Here is an 18,442-nt window from a genome sequence, read left to right on the forward strand (position 1 = left end):
GCCGTGCGTCCGCCAATGGCCCGCCAAGAAGTCGACGCCAGGAGAGAGTGGCCTGTGAAAGGACGCAAGTAGGTAAGCTATGGTTCGAATTTGTTCATTTAGATGATGGATAAAATAGACAGATCTCAGGAGACGCTGATACTAGAGAGAGCGCGTTGCCCGAAAGGAGATGTTGATCCCAATTGCGCTTGAAGCGCAGCATCTTTCGCGACCGTCCGCGCAAGGCGCACCGAACCGCGGAACGTCCTACGGACAGTATTGCAGCGCTGGAGCTATGGCATCCGTGCGCGATGAATTGGCGGTCCGCGCACGGATCCATAGCTGCAAGCGAAACATGTCCGCAATTTGTGGGGGACACAGAGGTAGACATTTGGACGTCAACAGTGTGACTTGCTATAAAAAGCTGAACCGTGAAGTCGTAACTTCGGTACCGAGCTGATGAAGCGAAGTCAGAGAAACACTGTCGAAATTCCGAACATTTCGCAGAAGACCTTGCCTCAGTGAATGCAATACGGCTGTCAGTAATCACGAACATCCTACCGTGCCTCTTCGTGCCGCCCCAACGCTGCAACGTTTTGCAAACGTTCAATGGCGAGGCTCGCTGACGGGGAGTTTGAAAGCCAGTGCGTCGCCTCCCCGCCGCGTACTTAGCGCCATTAGACTGGCACTCTCTTGCACTCTCGGCTTAGCCTTAGTCACTACAATGGCTAATTCGAGGTGGGAGCGAGTCGCTAGTCTATATATAGCCTTTGCACCTCGCAACGTTCTTGAAAGAAGAGTAGGCCCTATACTAGAAACATGAACAATTCGTTAGTTAAATAGATTTCGATTTAGTTACATTATTTTATTGAAACGCTTCCAAGTGCCTGTGGTCTAGTATTATCCTAGGTGTATTCGTAACCCTAGGCCAAAGAGCGTATTCTGCTAGTCGTATCGTAGTCTCAGATAGTACTATGTTGGTCTCAAGATTTAGAGAACATGGCCTCCCAATATTATATCGGCCCCCCAATGTAGGTGGCATGGCCAATAAGAACCAGAGTCATTTAATTCAATCTAAATATAATATATAACAATATTAATTTAGGCTTAGGGTTATGTTAGGGTTCGGTCATAGCCTAGTACTATAAGCCGCTTACATACGAACTGCAGCTGCAGACGACGCTCGATCCGCCAGATGAACCGCCAGCGGCAGTTAATGTAAGCGCTATAGTATATAGAGCTAGGTTCGTCATTATAGAGCTTGCTTAAATACTAGTTAACAGAGTAGTCATTATTACTATTACTAATTAGCTCTGCGGTCCTTGGGGTATACTAGTACTAGTACTAGTAATGCTTGGGTCACTTAGTGTACTAACTACTACTAGTACTTAGTAGTAGTAGATGATAGTGCGTGGGTAACAACGCATCTTTTCGCAACGCCATCTTGTACACGGCCTAGTGCCGCTGAGTGCTCCAGTCTAACGAACGTGATGATCCACGTGTGTGCTGTACGTGGCCGTGTGATCTTCCTGCCAGTGCTGGTAATGATGCAAAAACGGCAAACGGGCTAGAGCTGAGAGGAGATGCGAGCGCGGGTGTAACAGGTTCATAAGGAGAAGGAGATGGCTACGATAATAAGAACGGCGACGTCACGTCAGCCTGCCGTGTCAATTGACTGTACGACACGTCATTACGCCAAGTATCTCTCGCTATCGACTAAAGTCGTTATAGTAACTATCGAGGTTACAAACTCTCCACTGGGCCAGTCTAAGAGCCCTAATTGCCGTTTTTTCCTGTGGGAATCTCTCCAACATCCCTCGAGTAGAGACTCGTCCGTGGCCATTTCTCGGTAGCGATAGTACCAGAATAAATTCAACGGCGTGTAATTAAGACATTCGAAATCCCTTTATATACAAACAAAAAACGAACGCGGCCCAAACCAAAAAAAGTTCCAATTACGACATGGGAGTTATTTGTCCGCCCTGACGTCCATAATCCAAACAGTTTGTGCTAAGCGCCACAACCATCGAATCCCGATTACAGCCCATTTGAATAACATGAAATCGTTTAATGTAGACATGCGAGTTAATCTGAAATGGCGCCAACAGGTGGCTGCGATCCGCGCTCGCGTCGTATATTCGGCTGGCAAGACTGTTGCAGTGCTACTAACATTTAGACTAGCCCAGGCCCGTACCAGGGGGTTCGGGGTTCGCAACGAACGCGCTCCCCCTCGCGTCCCGCGAGCCCCTCCCCCCAAGCAAAAATTTTTTTTTGAAAATTTGCAAAATATTCATTTTAGGTCGCTCCATTTCGGCTGTAAACATGCAAATATCTCAAGCGTCGGAGTTGGAACAGCTGGAACACCTCCCTCCACACCCTCCCCGCCCCCTCGGTCGCTTGCTCTCTCGCCTTGGTCCGTCGCCGCGCCTGAGCAGGGGTATGTACAGGGGGGGTCCAGGAGTCCGGACCCCTTGCTCGCGCAGCAAACGCATCTGACGGGTGTAATTTTAAAATTATCCCCCCCCGCTTCGCCTGCTGCGCAACTATGGCTTTACGGTTAGAACCCCGCTGCTACGAATACCTGTACCCGCACTTGCCGAGCAAATGTGCCGAACATGAAAAACGAACCCCCCCAATAGAAAAGCTGCTACGGGCCTGGACCAGCCTATGTTGATACTTGAAATTAGCAGATCACATTACTAAGGATTAAGCATAGCAAAGAACTACTAGTTCGCAATTTTGATAATATTTTTAGGTTCTTCTAACTGCTACACGGAACATACTCGAACGTATTAATTTAGCAATGTGATAGATAAGGGCAGTGGGTCGATGCAGCATAAATGATGGCGTAAACATTGAGAAAATTGATTGTGTGTAATAATTAATGAAGGTTGGTGGGTGAATATTCATTAATGGGATTATGTTACGTTAATGAAATATGCGCTATACAACTACTGCTGTTGCTGTCTGTATTTTTGCGCAAGGCTTACATTCGACTTGCTCCTTGTCGTTGAAAGGAGCATCGGAATGATCATAGTATATTGAAATGAAATAATTACTTACAGGTGAAAAGGGAAAAAACAAAGGCAGCACAAAGCATTTTAAGAAATCAAAGATAGGAGACCGAGAAAGAGGAAACCGAGTTCGAAGAGAAAAAACCATAAATCATAAACACAGAGAGATAAAGTTTAAACCACGTAATAATGGCTTTTGCTGACGTATTTATACGTCGTTTAATTTTGTGTAAGTACAAATTAATTCTGTTAATACTGGTCGCTGAGTATCTTGCATCGTGGACATTGTGTGTATAAGAAAGTGTTGCCAGCTGGTTTAATTCAGAATTTAGAGCACCACGGTCTGAGTTAGAGAATCTACTAAGGCCACAATATACCCATTAATATATATTGAGTCGTATATGTACTACTATGTATGTATGGTATCTTTGCCCTATAGGCGGCTCAAACCGCCCAAGCGATCTGGGATGGAATTTTTCCACAGGGCATTCTCTTTATACCGGCCGGTCGTGTTCGTAGCTAAGAAAAAAACCTGTCAAAACGTCATAACTCGCCGAAAAATCCGTGAAAATCCCGTCATTCGGCACATCTGTCACACAATGTCAGCACAGCCTTATGACTATTGATTTTCTTTGCCCTCACCTCATGATCTCATCAGGCTGCTGGTATTGTAAACGAAACCGAAATCGAAACTAAAAAGGAGCATAACCACGGCCAGCTTCAGTAGTACTACTCACTCTCAGTTTCACAGTTTCGGTTCAGATGCTAACGATCTGGAGAATGTCATTGACCATTCCAAAGCTAGCCATTTTCTGATTCAATCAAAAAATTCTTAATTTCAATGTTGCACTGGTTGCACGCCAACGCCATTCACTACACAATATCCAGTGGCACAGCAGACCCCACTCGCGGCCTGTCTCTATCTATTAACTATATATCATTTCCTTTTATGCGCGTAAGCTCACAATGGATAGCTGTACGGGGAGCTTAACTAGTTCGATACGCCAGCGAATCTCACATATTTTCACCAGAGAATAACACGAAAGATCATTGTTTTCAAGAGTCTTTGAAACGAAAATGTCCACCCATTCGTAGTATTGCTGTTATATAACAATAGTCTTTTTGTCGATTGTGACTCCTATTACTGCTGAGAGAGGTCTGTTGCCCCCCACCCGGATACTGCGTTGAACGTACCACTGGGTTCGGTGGGGTATACCGCGACGGTACCTGTAGCTATCTTAATATGCGACCGTACCTCGCCTTACTCGCACTAACGAGTCTAGGCGAGTCGCCTAGCCGACTCCCTAACCCAACCAAACCCTAACCCTGAACCATATCAAATAAGCCACCAGGGTACGGTTCGGTATACCTGGGGACATAGACCCTATGAGCCATATACTGATTAAATTATGTCTCAGTGTTCTAAGTTGGGGTTGTGATGTCATATAAATGTCATAGGTAACAGTTTTTCCCCAGCTTATTATCTTCTTACTATAATTAGCGACGATTTCTGAATATTGATAATTCGTGGTGCAATGGTCATTGTCGATCGTTTACCCAATGCCTTTCCTTACTGTGTCCCATTATTTAGGTCAGGCCCGTAGCCAGCGGCGGGGTTCGGCGGGCCGTGAACGAACCCCCCCCACCGGCAGAGGCCCAAGCAAAAAATTTTTTTTTTTAATTTCCAGAGAATTTCACTCAGGTCGCTCTATTGTTGTGGTAATAATTGCAAAATCATCCATCGTGCGCGAGCCGTTGAACAGTGAAGCACCCCTCCGCAACCTCCCCCGGCCTCCGGCTCGCTTGGCTCCCTCGCCTGGTCGCTTCGCGACCGAGCAGGGGGTGTACCAGGGGGGTCCAGGTCGAGTCCGGACCCCACCTTTGCTCGCCGCAGAAAACGCATCTGAGGGTGTGTAATATTTAAAAATTTCCGGGGGGGCCCAAGACCCCCGCTTCGCCGTCGTCTCGCAACTTCGGTTTTACTGGGTTACGGTTAGACCCCCCCTGGTACAAATCCTGTACACGCCCCTGCCGAGCAAATTGCCAACATTGAAAAACGAACCCCCCCCCAATACAAAGCTGGCTACGGGCCTGATTAGTATAGTAGTATGAATTAGTAGTACGATTTTACCCAGCGCAGCGGGTACCCGCAGCTAGTATCCTATAAAGGAGGTGAGCGAAAGCAACTTTTTGTCAACCTTTCTTTGTGGGACTGGGAGGGATCACCAACAAACCATTCAGGAATTTATGACAAGGATGCGGAGGCAAACGAGAGATAGCATCCACAGCCTTTTATTGCTACAAATGCCGGCCAATTTTGAGGCGCCATGGCTGTGTAGTTCGGTTCTATTCACAAGAATATTAATTATAAACAGAGATAGTGAGATCTGTGGTTTATCTTCCACCTTATTTGCATCTATGTACACTCAAACCTGTGTTAGCGGCTACATCTGTAAATCGGACGCTTGTCTACAAAGGGCACTTGGCATCTCCATAGAGTGACAGTTACACAATGAAACCATCTCTATAGATAGGTGATCTGTCTATGAAGGACACTTTGGTATTTTCTGTCAATGACCCATATATACAGGCTTGACTATAAGCTCCAGTGCAGTTACTGCCATGACACAGCAACTGATGCTTTAAATGACGAGAGAGTCCGTATAAATGCATAGAGGAATGGTTAATGTCGTATGGTTTTCATAATGTTATGTTCTGCCAGCTCTATCTCGACTCACACCTTGCGTACTTACTCGGAGCATTGTTTTGTAAAGGTGCAGACACCACCGGAGGATGAGCTACCACCTGTACTGTCACCGATGGTAGACCTGCAGCCTATCAGTAAGGAGCCAGAACACAAAGCCGTTTCGCCCAGCACAGCCTCGAGTGCCAGTCCCTCATCATATCCTCTCGGCACATGTACGTATACTTTCGCAACACGGAAAAGCTCAAATATCCTGACAAGCCTACCATGAGTCTAACTAATAAATGGTTATTTTATTAGTAACACTAACTATTATCACCGACGCCTTGGAAGCTAACCCAATAGCACCACACTCCATTGTTCTGGCCACGGCCTTTACTTTGTATGTGTCTTGTCCAGTGTCCAGTGGATTACGATAATTTTGCGTTATTATGTAAACTTGCCCCATTTATAATATTATTGGAACAATGAAAGATCATTTGTATTGGTTTTATTAGTTACATATGATGTTATTTTTTACCATAATTATTATTAATATTGTTATAGCATTTTACACCTAAGCTACAAACGTTCACTCATTTCCTTACCTAGTTTGTCATATTATTGCTATGTTATTCTGTTGAAATACCATAATCGTGGTTCTTGTATCATAAGTAAGTTATCGAGCTGAAATGAAAATTTCAATAGAATTCTTTAAATGAAAGATCATTGATTTTGATTTTATTAGTTACAGATAGTGTGCAGACTGATAGCATGGTTACGTCACAAACGTCAACTAATGTCCTTATCTTTATTACGCCAACATAACTATAATGTATCGTTTAACAAAACGTTGCAGAAATGAACCTGGCACGACGTGAAGTCTGTTATACGTACGTGACGGCGTTATTCTGGTTGCTATTTGCAGGTGGCAGCGGCGGCCCGCTCGGCTCGTTAATAGCCGAACTCGAGGAGCAGGAATCTGAAGAGGACATCATCAGCCCTCTCTCGAGTGACCACACGCCCACGCGCCCGTTCTCGACGCCGCAGCCGCAGCCGCCGCCGGCGCCCCCTACCTCACTCCCATTGTCGACGACGCCGACTAACATCGCCACACCGCCGCGGCACGAGAAACCTGCGGAGAAGGGCCGGAGCAACAGCGCGGAGAAGCCGGCACGGACGAAATCGCGGTCGGAGAGTTCGGGCCGGTCGAAGTCGAAGAAGAGCTCGAAAAGCCTGAAGACGTCGTCGAGCGACGGTTTGCGCGCCGCGACGAAGCCGAAATCGGACGCCACGAAATCAGACGTGCCGCCGCCTCCCGCGCCGCAGCCGCCCGCGCCGCTGCCGCCGCCTGCGCCGCCGCCAGCAAATTCCACGAAGGACTCTAAGGAGAAAACGTCTAGTCAGCCGGCGGGCGAGACGCCGGTCGAGGCGCCCGAGACGCGTCTCGGCGCGGAGCAGTGGCCCCCTGGTGGCGACGACCTCGGTGAGCTGGTGGCGCTGCAGCAGAAGCTGCGCACGCTGCGCGATCGCAGTCGTCTGCAGCGCATCGTCGATGTCGTCGAGGAGACCGGGTTGTTTAGCGTGACGAGCTCGACGTTCGACTTTGACCTGTGTTCGCTCGATCGCACGACCGTCATCAGACTGCAGCACTGCCTGGACGCGGCGTCGTGACGCGTGCGTACGTAGACCCGCGCTCGCTGCATCGCTGCCTGGACGCGTTGGCGTGAGCGGTAGAGCGCCGCGGCTCTGGCGTGCACTCGGCGGCTGGCCGGTGGACGGCGTGGCGGACGGGTAGGGCCCGCGGCTCGCGTGGCATTCGGCTGCGGGGGTGGAGCGCGCGTCGTGACGCAGTGCGTACGTAGACCCGCTCTCGCTGCAGGCATGCCTTGGACGCGTGCGTAGTAGACCCGCGCTGCGCCTACCATCGCTGGCCGTGTACGCGGCGGTCGGTGACCGTGGGTACGTGAGACCCGCGCTGCGCTGCGGCACTGCCTGGATCGCGTGCGTACGTAGACGCCGCGCGTCGCTGCGTCGCTGCTGGACGCGTCGTACGAGACTCGCGCGCTCCGCTACACTCGCTGCCTTGGACGCGGCGTCGTGAGCGCGTGCGTACGTAGCCCGCGGCTCGCCCTGCAGCGAGCTGCCTGGACGCGTGCGTACTAGACAGGCCGCGCCTCGCTGCATCGCTGCCTGGACGCGTGCGTACGTAGACCCGCGCTCGCTGCATCGCTGCCCTGGACGCGTGCGACGTAGACCCGCGCGCTTCGCTACATCGCTGCTGGATCGCGGCGTCGTGACGCGTGCGTACGTAGACCCGCTCTCGCTGCATCGCTGCCTGGACGCGTGCGTACGTAGACCCGCGCTCGCTGCATCGCTGCCTGGACGCGTGCGTACGTAGAAGGGCGGAGGGGCCCGCCTCGCTCCGATGCATCGCTGCCTGGTACGCGGCGTCCGAGACGCGTGCTTACGTAGACCCGCCTCGCTTGCGTCGGCTGCAACTGGAGCGTGCGTACCGATAGACCGCGCGTCGCTGCGTCGCTGGCCTGGACGCGTGCGTACGTAGACCCGGCCGCTCGGCTGCATCACTGGCCTGACGCGTGCGTAGGTTAGACCGCGCTCGCTGCGTCGCTGTGTACAGCGTGCGTACGTAGACGCCTGGCGCTCGCGCACATCGGCTGCCTGGACGTCGTTGCGTACGTAGACCGGCTCGCTGCATCGCTGCCTGGACGCGTGCGTACGTAGACCCGCGCTCGCTGCGTCGCTGCCTGGACGCGTGCGTACGTAGACCCGCGCTCGCTGCATCGCGTGTCATCCGCTGCCTGGGACGCGTGCGTACGTATGACCCGCGCTCGCTGCATCGCTGCCTGGACGTCGTGCTGTACGTTAGACCCGCGCTCAGTGCATGCTGCCTGGACGCGCGTGCGTACGTAGGACCGCGCGTCGCGTGCACTCGCTGGCTGAACGCGTGCGTACGTAAGACCCGCTCGCGGCCCCGTCGTACGCAGCCTGGACGGCGTCGTACGTAGACCGCGCGCTGCGCTGCGTCGGCGCTGGACGCAGTGCTACGTACCGCGCCAGGCTTGCATCGCTTGCTGGACCGTGGACGTAGACCCGCGCGTCTGCATCGCTGCTGGCACGCGTGGTACGTAGACCTGCGCTCGCTGCATCGCTGCCGTGAGACGCCGTTGCGTACGCTAGACCCGCGCTCGCTGCATCGCTGCCTGGACGCGTGCGTACGTAGACCCGCTCTCGCTGCATCGCTGCCTGGACGCGGCGTCGTGACGCATGCATTGGCACTGATGCCAGTGATGTAGCGTGGTGGCGTTCTAGCATGCCAGTGATGTAGCGTGGTGGCGTTCTAGCATGCAGTGTTGTAGCGTGGTGGTGTTCTAGCATGCCAGTGTTGTAGCGTGGTGGCGTTCTAACTTCTAGCATGCCAGTGTTGTAGCGTGGTGGCGTTCTAGCATGCCAGTGTTGTAGCGTGGTGGAACGTACACAACCCAGTGTTGTGGTGTGGCAGCGTCTCAGCGTGTTGGTGAAGGTTGTTATGAGATAAATGCTACTATGTGAGGATGGTGAGAATGGGAAATGCTTTATGGCCTCCGACTGGCAACTGAAAAGGGTTGAGTATGTCTTTTGAAGCTGCCTTCATCGCAATGTTAAATGTTGGCTTGCTTACATCAGACGCATCCTCCTGCTGAATTGAGTCACTTAGAACAGGTGACAAACATGATTCCTCATCGCTTCATGGCTGACTTCTGCATGCAAGCATACAGAGGTCGTACTGACCCCTGTCTCAACCAGATGTACTCATGGTAGGCATCACGTGTTGGTAGTTACATGCAATTATTGCTCTTAGCCTGTGATGCTCCCACCAGCTCCCTAACTAGGACACACGGGCACATTTACTACACTGGTGAAGCTGTCCATGGCTAGTCAGCATGCAATGGAGCAGTGTGCAGCTATGGGGAAGTTCAGTTGTGATTGACTTATGCACCATTCAGAGGAACATTACCCTGCAACGTCTTGCACAGTACTTACAGTCTTACAGTGACTTAAGGTATTGGTTATTGGTTGTCCGTACACGGTTAGTATTTAGTGCATTATGTAATGTCACTGAAACCAGATTAAGCTGTATATAAGTGAATTTAACCTGTTAAAAGTTACAACTTGGAATGCTTTGGCGAATGATAATTTGCTGTACTCTGCAAAATCTGAGCTAGTTGCTAAGAAACATCTGGTTACCATGGTAGCCGATGAAACGTGAGGTTTTGGAGGTGTGTTAATAGCCCAGGGCTGTTGTTGCCTTTACATACATTTAAACTAGTATAATGTACTCTTGTGTATAATGTTACCATATATGTTTGTAAAAAGTACTCAATTTTACGATAATAATTTTTCAGTGTTTATTAACGTCTCGTTAATTGATGAGATGAATCTGCTGCATTTTAAGGATGGGAGTAAACATTTAATTCAAACTTTAAGTAACCATATAATTGCAAGCAGATATTATTTAGATATCAGTTATTAAAAGATATCAGTTTATCGAAGACAGAAGCAAGCAGGACGGTTACGTTCTAGCATAGATATAAACAATACATGTGTTGAATATATCTATGGTTCTAGTAAATGAAAGTCACATTCATTGTATATAGAGTGCATGTAAAATTTACATTGTAAACAAATAAAACGTACCAAAGCATAACTGCAGTCATTCAAGCACAACAATAAGAGGCATGCGTTTTCGTGCATGAGTATGTATATATGTAAGTAGTATTTGGTTGAGGATTAGCAATGGACGAATATGCTAAGACCAGCTACATCCCACCGGCGTTCCTGTGCGCACTTTACGTTTTAATATTCAAAGTAGCCGTTTTTTTTATAGTACTGTAATTAACATTTTACAGTGGTGGGCCAAAACCTCATCTCGATTTTTCGCAGATTTGATTTAACAAATCACGCTGAATCATTTTTGTATAGGAAAGCGAACCTTGTAGATACGATAAAATAACCCGGCAGTGGACAGGTCAATTTGCTTCCCCCTTCATATTATTACACGTCTAGCTGTTCGAGAATAATACTGTGTAAAGGCTGTCATGTAAATCTTCTGAACGAACAGGAGTGAAACTAGTACTACAGCTATATTTACCATCACCATCATTACAGCAAATTTGTATAATAAAGGAATATACAATATAAAATGAGTGTACGATTTCTGTAGCAGTATTTGGCAATCTTCATTAACTACCACAAGTTCAGGACAAGTTCACAAGTAACATAACTGTCACGATATATTGAAAATATAGGATAACGATACGACTTGAGAAAAACTAGAAGCAATACATATACGGGTACCGCTGACACACATAAAACTTCATCAATCTTCAAACTTCTTCAAAATTTTTCAATTAATTCAGTTTCATTAAATGATTGGGTTTGGATTTTTCCCAATATAAAAAGTAAGAAAACATCTATAATTTAATAAATAACTGCCACAAGAATTATACTAGTCCTTCATAACTTACTTCGTATGCCTGGCAGAAATACACAATCTTCCCACCATTTGTATTTATTTCTTATAAATATGCCCTGAATTTAATCATTTGTTTAAACATAATTTCATATAAAATAACCTGTGAAGTTTTACCTGATTGACAGTAAATTACTTAAACATAGTAATAATCTTTTGCCAAACATATTTTAACCATTTATAATAAATATATCAAAATCAAGTAGTATATATCGAATATAACCTAAAACACCTAACAACTTCTAACCACGGCAAGTATCATAGAGGAATTGTATTTAAAAATCAAAATTTATACTATTTAATAAAAGTAGAAATGACCACGTATAATTTGTATAGTAATATATGGTTAAAACTAGTACTAAAAACTTATATACGAATACAATATAAAGCTCTTATAATTGTTAGTAATAATTAAAGTTTTTTTTAAATGATATGTAATTATAAGTAAGCAACCTTAAATTATTGATATAAAAGCTAGCAGTTATATCATTAATTACTCCAACGTAAACAGTAACTTTATAGAAATCAAGTTTTATAACTCTTGATCTTTATCTTTTTCTGAATCGCAACGTAAAACCTCACATGCTAATGTTAGCAGTGAAATGATCACAACAGCATACCGTCTATACATATAAAATATGATATATAATTATACGACTAGGTCAGTTGCCTAAAGATGAATCACGAACAATATTTGCAAAAGTAGGATTAATATTACCCCTTAGGTCAAATAGGAATCATGGAATGTAATAATTATGATAATTAGAATAAAATGATTGAACGTTTCAATCTTAATGACAAAAGGTCATAACTAGTACATATATATATATGCAGCTTATAACACTACTAATGTCAGCAAAGCTGTATGCTAAAAATGATTATTTAAACGAATAAAATAATGCCCCTCAATTGGGCTCACCAATTAAAAAATAGTGATATCATGAGCGTTTGTATACCTATAGTACTGTAGTCCACATATGTTCATGAGGGTCTCGAAGACATGCATGCAATTTAACATTGGGAACAGAAAAACAATGGCTTACAGTTGAACTCAGTACTTCAGTACAATTTCACTCATTAAAAAGCATCTGCTGAAAGACTGGAGCTATACATTCACAGCCGATTAAAGCTACGGACCTCATACAGAGGTGAGAGATAAGAGCGTCTAGATATATCTATCACAACCTCGGGTCTTAAAGTTGGGTGACTTCATCTGCTGGTGCATCTACCAGCGCTCCAGAGCCCAATGTCTTGTAACGATGTGTTGTGGGTAATATTACGAACATATGTACAGTCAAATCTGAATATAAGGATCACTCAAGGGAAACGACAACAGCGTCCTTTACAGACAGGTAGGTATTCGTTCTATAGAGGTTGTTTCACTCTATAAATATCACTCAAGGGAAATGCCAAAAGCTATTTCACATCACAGCTAGATTTACTTCACAGATACAGACTTTCTATATGGGTGTTTGCTAATTGTTATAGGGTATATTAGAGCTTACTTATCGGTTTACTGTATAGAATGTGTACACAATCTATACATGTGTTCCTGGTAACACTAAACATCGCGTCAGACTCTCCCTACTTCTTCTATTCCTGCTTCTCCTCTTTGTTGTGCGCTGCAACCAGAGCAATTATGCTATCCTCAGTTTCCGGACTCGTAAAATCGTTGCCCTCCATTCGGAGGGTGCCAATGTCAATGGTCATGTGACGCGGACGCTTCTTGCTGTCAGTTCGTAGTTTCGGCACTTCATCCTCGTTCTCATTGGGCGACTCCTGGACCAATAAAATTGCCGTGCGTTTATGCCAGTGTTCACAATGCGACATGTGTGTAACAGAAACTATACATAAGACGAGGAATACATGCTAGACACGAGCTGGGTGACAATAACCATTGCTAAGTATCTTCTTCTTTGTTGAGCACTGACATTAAAGTGATTACGTCACCGTAAATAGTAATGAAAGTGTCAATGACACTGTAGCTCACCACAAAAAAGGACACAAATGAGTGAGTAAGAAGAAGTCAGTTTTAATTGAGCAACCATTGACGTACATTATAGGCTCATTATAGAAACGATTGCCATCTGTATATCGCAATAATAATTTATAAACCAAAATGAATCACAATTTATGACCGTAGATGGCGCTATACCCGCTTTGTAGCGATGGCGTTTGAAATAAATAGGTTATGTTGCGTTCCGACATGTTTTGTAAATCTTTACTCTAATATAGACGTTTTATCGGCAGGGTGGAGAAGAAATACCAATTTTGCATTAAAGATATTGTCAATGAAATCTTGTAAAATGAACCAGACAAGTGTGACACCACAGACTGTTTGTGTCTATATAATATGCTTTATAATTGCCAAACCCTACCTAATTTGCATAATCTTAACCCTATCAAAGCCCTAAGCATCAAAACCCCTAGCCCTTATTCATTCACATACCAAAAATGAGCAAAATCCGTTGAACCTGAACTGACTAATGGCAATTCCCATTTCTGCCAAAAAAATTGCCGTGGCTCGAAAGTACGTCGACTGGCGTGCTTCAAAATAGGACGTTTAATATGGGAGCATAGCAGTAACAACTATACCCAATTTCAAACATGTGGGCCAAACGGTTCCTGAGTTATCGTTGACCGAAGCGAAATGTTGACGGACGGACGGACGTATGATGGACGACGACCCATGGCAATAGCTCAGCTTGACGATGTCAAGGTGAGCTAAAAATGAGCAAAATCTGTTGAACCTGAACTGACTAATGGCAATTCCCATTTTTCGCAAAAAATTGCCGTGGCTCGAAAGTACGTCGACTGGAGTGCTCCAAAATAGGACGTTTAATATGGGAGCATAGCAGTAACAACTATACCCAATTTCAAACATGTGGGTCAAACGGTTCCTGAGTTATCGTTGACTGTAGCCAAATGTTGACGGACGGACGGACGGACAGACGGACGGACGGACGGACAGACGGACGGACGGACAGACGTACGACAGACGACGACCCATGGCAATAGCTCAGCTTGACGATGTCAAGGTGAGCTAAAAATGACAATTTTTTTTTTTTTACAAATTTTACCATAGAAAATTCGTGAGGTAATCGCTTTAAAATCTCCTGCACTTATTATTTGATCGCAAACATTGCAGGTTATGTCACGGGGCTAACTATGTGTTAATGACATCAGGCAGTGTACTTACCAAGTCGTCTCTTCAACAATACTGTCATCGGGTCAACAACGTCACTGTCACATCGACAATATTGTCAACATGTCAACAATGTTGTCTTTGGGTCAGCAATGTCACTGTCACATCGACAATATTGTCAACATGTCAACAATGTTGTCTTCGGGTCAGCAACGTCACTGTCGCATCGACAATATTGTCACCATGTCAACAATGTTGTCTTCGGGTCAGCAATGTCACTGTCATAAAGACAATATTGTCACCATGTCAACAATGTTGCCTTCGGGTCAGCAATGTTGGCTAGAACAATCTTCACTTACAGCAGCACTATGGAAGTCATCGCCCTCTTCCTCCACGACACCGCCCATACCTTGCCACGGCTCACTTTGTGCGCGTTTTCTCATCTCCTGTAATATACAATGACAGGGTGCAAAATTAACGGGAGTCCGGAGTCAAATACTCCCTGATTTACTGTCGGACTCCCTGATTTGACATATGCAGGAGTCCGTGTGACTCCCTGAAAATTCTGCTATACTAAGTTCGTTCCGGAGCACGGCCGCGGAATTACTGTATTTTTTCAGCCAACGTCTAAATAAAATTAGGCAGACGTGCAACTGCATGAATCTTAAAAATAAGCACATGCGTTATTGTTAATATCTTTAATTTTAAACCTCAGACTGCGGACTCCCTCATTTTGCTGCAGACTCCCACTTTTTGAGGGTAGGGAGTCTGTTGGACTCCCTTGTTCAAAAGTTAATTTCTACCCCTGCAATGACCATATCGGTCATGCACTTGTGTCACTCTCAGACTCCTCAGTCCAACAAACCAGAGCATAGTTGGATAAGCAACACCACCCGAATTTACCCTCTCATTCACCCTGGATAACAGCACAAGCTTGCCGATGTGTGATATAAATTGAGCTTTTTAATTGCATTCTACCCCATAGTATTTTCCATTCCCATCAAATCCCATCGAAATCACGATTGTCTGCTGCTAGAATACATGCAATTTAGCTCGCGTGAGTAGTGCATGTAGTGCCACCTACGCACCTGCATCTCATTGCCATAAGCAACATGCGGCAGATCCACAACCCGTTGGTAACGATTGCGCAAACGCGTCTGCAGATCCTGCAGTGGGTCGCAGTAGTCGTTGCGAAAGGCCATGCTCCTCGGCAGTTCCTGATATGTAAACAGAACATGTTACGGTGAATGAATGCAGTGCTAGGAAAAAGCACTCTGGGCTTTTCTATCTAGTCATGAATCCTCTGTATTAATAGTAACCAGCTATAGACGTGGTAGTAAGATTCTGGATTTCTCTTACAGTACCTACATATCCCACACTACAAATAACAGCTAAACCTGTGATTGAGTGGGTATGGACTGAATCCACAGGGTAAAACATCCCTGGAGGTTGTTACTAAGCTTTACAAACCTGTACAGATAATCATGAACACCAATCTAAGTATTTAGATTTCCTCACAGTAGTATAGGAATTACCACATTACCAATGCATTGCGCCTGCTATTCCTGTGCAGTACATTCCACAGGTCAGGCACCGAGGGGTCCTTGTTCGACACCGTGGAGTACGGTCGACTCGACGATGGCCTGACGGAGGTCTGTGACCTTGGTCTGCCCCAGAATGACCCAGAGCGACTGGACGGTCTGCTGGACGGTCTGCTGGACACTGGCCGCACGTCGGACAGTCGCCTGCTCTGCCTGGCCGAACCCGGTATGCCAAGAAGGCCAGCTATTATCGACTCCGCACCCAACCTGAAGTTCAGAAACATTTATTAAAAAAAAAAGAAGCAAAATTTAGGCTCATCTTTGAATTTTAAAGAATTTGACCAAGTTCCCCCCCCCCCCCCGACAATTCACGTGTCGGCAGTCATTGGCAACCACACCGGTCCAGGATAAACAGAATATAATAATTTTCTAGACAGTATCAATAGAGCAACTATAAAATTAGTAATTAGATTATTACACTTACAGTTCTTGGTCTACATGTACTTTGGGTGCTGTTTTGGCTGTTGCAAGAGTAGCATAATGCTGGCTATAAAAGAGAAAAATATATATATACATAAATGATATAAATCTTCGTGAATGAAATTAATTGCAACGTAATTAGGGAATATAATATACTGACATAAAATCACAAAATCCTGACAAAGCTAACAGTGTTTTTGCCCTACTCACTATAACTACCGCTATGCATCCATGCATACATACATGCATAAACATACTACACAAGACATTGCCTGGGAAGAGGCAATAGTTTCATCTAGCTTGAAAGAATGTTCATCTTTAATCCATTGCGGCTGGCGCACATCTACACACTGCCAAGATCTTTTAATTTTGTGTATTTATACAATTGAAATTCTGAAATAAATTACACGCTTGACGATATTTCAGGCACACACACACAGGACTTATTGCTAGCAAGCTCACGAATGGCAAAAGCCTAGATTTCATCATTGGCACACATGGTGCAGTGGTGCATGGTTTGGTAGAGTGCACCGTGCGGCACAGCACGCAAAAGGCTAATAAATAGCAGCCGTACACTAATATCACGAGCACACCTATACTAGATATGACATAATCATCCAAGCTCACGTTCACGTCATGAAGTTCATGCTAATATCTAAACACCTAAAGTTCACGCTACACGGTCAGAATGCCAACTAACGCTCGACGATACTACCACCGTACATCTCGTAACACTCACTTCATCACCAATTCCTGGTAAACTTTCATAATGTGGTTTGTTGAGGAGTCGGGTGAATTCTGCAGCCACGGCTTCATGTATTTCAGATTAATATTATCGAATATCGACTGGGAAAAAAAATCATCACGGGATATTCATTCGCCGATCACGAGCGAAGCAGCTAAATGGTCAGTTTCAATAGTGATGTTGATAATCCGTTAATACAAGTGACCGTTACGAGGTACGAACAACAGCTCAGGAAACTTGTTCTTCACGGAGGTCATCACAGTGTCAATCGTATTAATGCCAAAGCTCACACCCTGAACAGGACCCCACTTTATTGCAGGTTTGTTTGCACCTTCAGCGGTGCACAATGCAGGGAGTATGCACAAATGTAATGCTAAAGTTAAACTGTCTCTTAGATATATCTGCTCCCTTCTATGGGGAGAAATAAAGGAACTGTCCGGAGCACAGTTCAGCTGAGCTTATCCAGTCAAACCTGTGTACAACGCTCACTCAAGGGAAATGCCATGCGCCCTTTATAGACAAGTGTCCATTATAATAGATGGGACCGCTATCGCAGGGTTGACGGCAACATTCACGGAAAACGTCAACTTACTCGGAGCCGGTTCTTCCCGATGTGTCCAGAGATCTCTTCCATGCCAGAAGACAGATAGTCCATGAGCTAAAATAGATATCAGGTGGGAAGTGTCGACCCACAACACGACATGCGCAACTTAACAGAGGAAGGGCGAGCATCAAAGAACGGAATTGTAACAACGTTAAAATTCCTATAAAAATCCTCCCATGACATAACTCTGATGTGTGTTGCACATGGGATGTCCCTATCTGTTGACAATTTACAGGCAGATTAAATCTAATTTTACATCTTATCCGTATATCTAAACTCTCTAGAGATCTTAACTGCAGAAATTCAGCCTGATACTATAGTAGTTGACTAGACATTGTAGTTACTATGTAAATTTTTATTTCATACATATCTTTCACCACATTAGCCTAACAACTCAAAGGAATAAAATTGCATTGCCCTGGTTGAAGCAGCAAATCTAAGCAGTTAATTGCATCATATTAATATGAAACAACAGCTTTGATCAGACATGACAAACATACTGCTGCATTCATCTCCTGGGCCATTGTCACTTTGTCATCAGCCAACTGGATTCTCAATAGTTTAACCAGAGGTTTGATTGTGATACCCTGCAATGGAAAATCAGCAATACTTGTTAATAAACTGGCAGTATTCAGTGAGGAAAGGAGATAATTAGAGTAAGCGAGACAAGGAGGAGATAGCAAGATAGATAGATAGATGAATACAGATAAATAGACAA

General features: G+C 45.4%; 2 protein-coding genes across 4 annotated transcripts in view; one reads left to right on the forward strand and one right to left on the reverse strand.

Annotated features, from left to right (window-relative positions):
• LOC106810445 (protein AF-9-like) overlaps positions 1-7,350 on the forward strand; it is a 20,591-nt gene extending 13,241 nt beyond the window's left edge. Inside the window, exons 7-8 of the mRNA XM_014813803.1 lie at positions 5,768-5,912; positions 6,605-7,350. Coding sequence (XP_014669289.1) covers positions 5,768-5,912; positions 6,605-7,350 — 891 coding nt within the window. The remainder of the gene's footprint in view (positions 1-5,767; positions 5,913-6,604) is intronic.
• A 3,451-nt stretch (positions 7,351-10,801) lies between these two features.
• The window catches only part of LOC106810451 (Na(+)/H(+) exchanger beta-like), a 23,809-nt gene continuing 16,168 nt past the window's right edge, over positions 10,802-18,442 (reverse strand). For all 3 annotated transcript variants that reach the window (XM_014813814.1, XM_014813813.1, XM_014813812.1), the window contains 8 exons: positions 18,225-18,311; positions 17,713-17,778; positions 17,115-17,221; positions 16,380-16,442; positions 15,898-16,162; positions 15,443-15,571; positions 14,714-14,800; positions 10,802-12,988 (listed from right to left, as the gene is read on the reverse strand). In XM_014813814.1, coding sequence (XP_014669300.1) covers positions 12,803-12,988; positions 14,714-14,800; positions 15,443-15,571; positions 15,898-16,162; positions 16,380-16,442; positions 17,115-17,221; positions 17,713-17,778; positions 18,225-18,311 — 990 coding nt within the window. In that variant the 3' untranslated portion in view covers positions 10,802-12,802. The remainder of the gene's footprint in view (positions 12,989-14,713; positions 14,801-15,442; positions 15,572-15,897; positions 16,163-16,379; positions 16,443-17,114; positions 17,222-17,712; positions 17,779-18,224; positions 18,312-18,442) is intronic.

The sequence above is a fragment of the Priapulus caudatus genome, unplaced genomic scaffold (genome assembly GCF_000485595.1).
Source record: "Priapulus caudatus unplaced genomic scaffold, Priapulus_caudatus-5.0.1 Scaffold441, whole genome shotgun sequence".
In the NCBI taxonomy this organism is placed as follows: domain Eukaryota; kingdom Metazoa; phylum Priapulida; class Priapulimorpha; order Priapulimorphida; family Priapulidae; genus Priapulus; species Priapulus caudatus.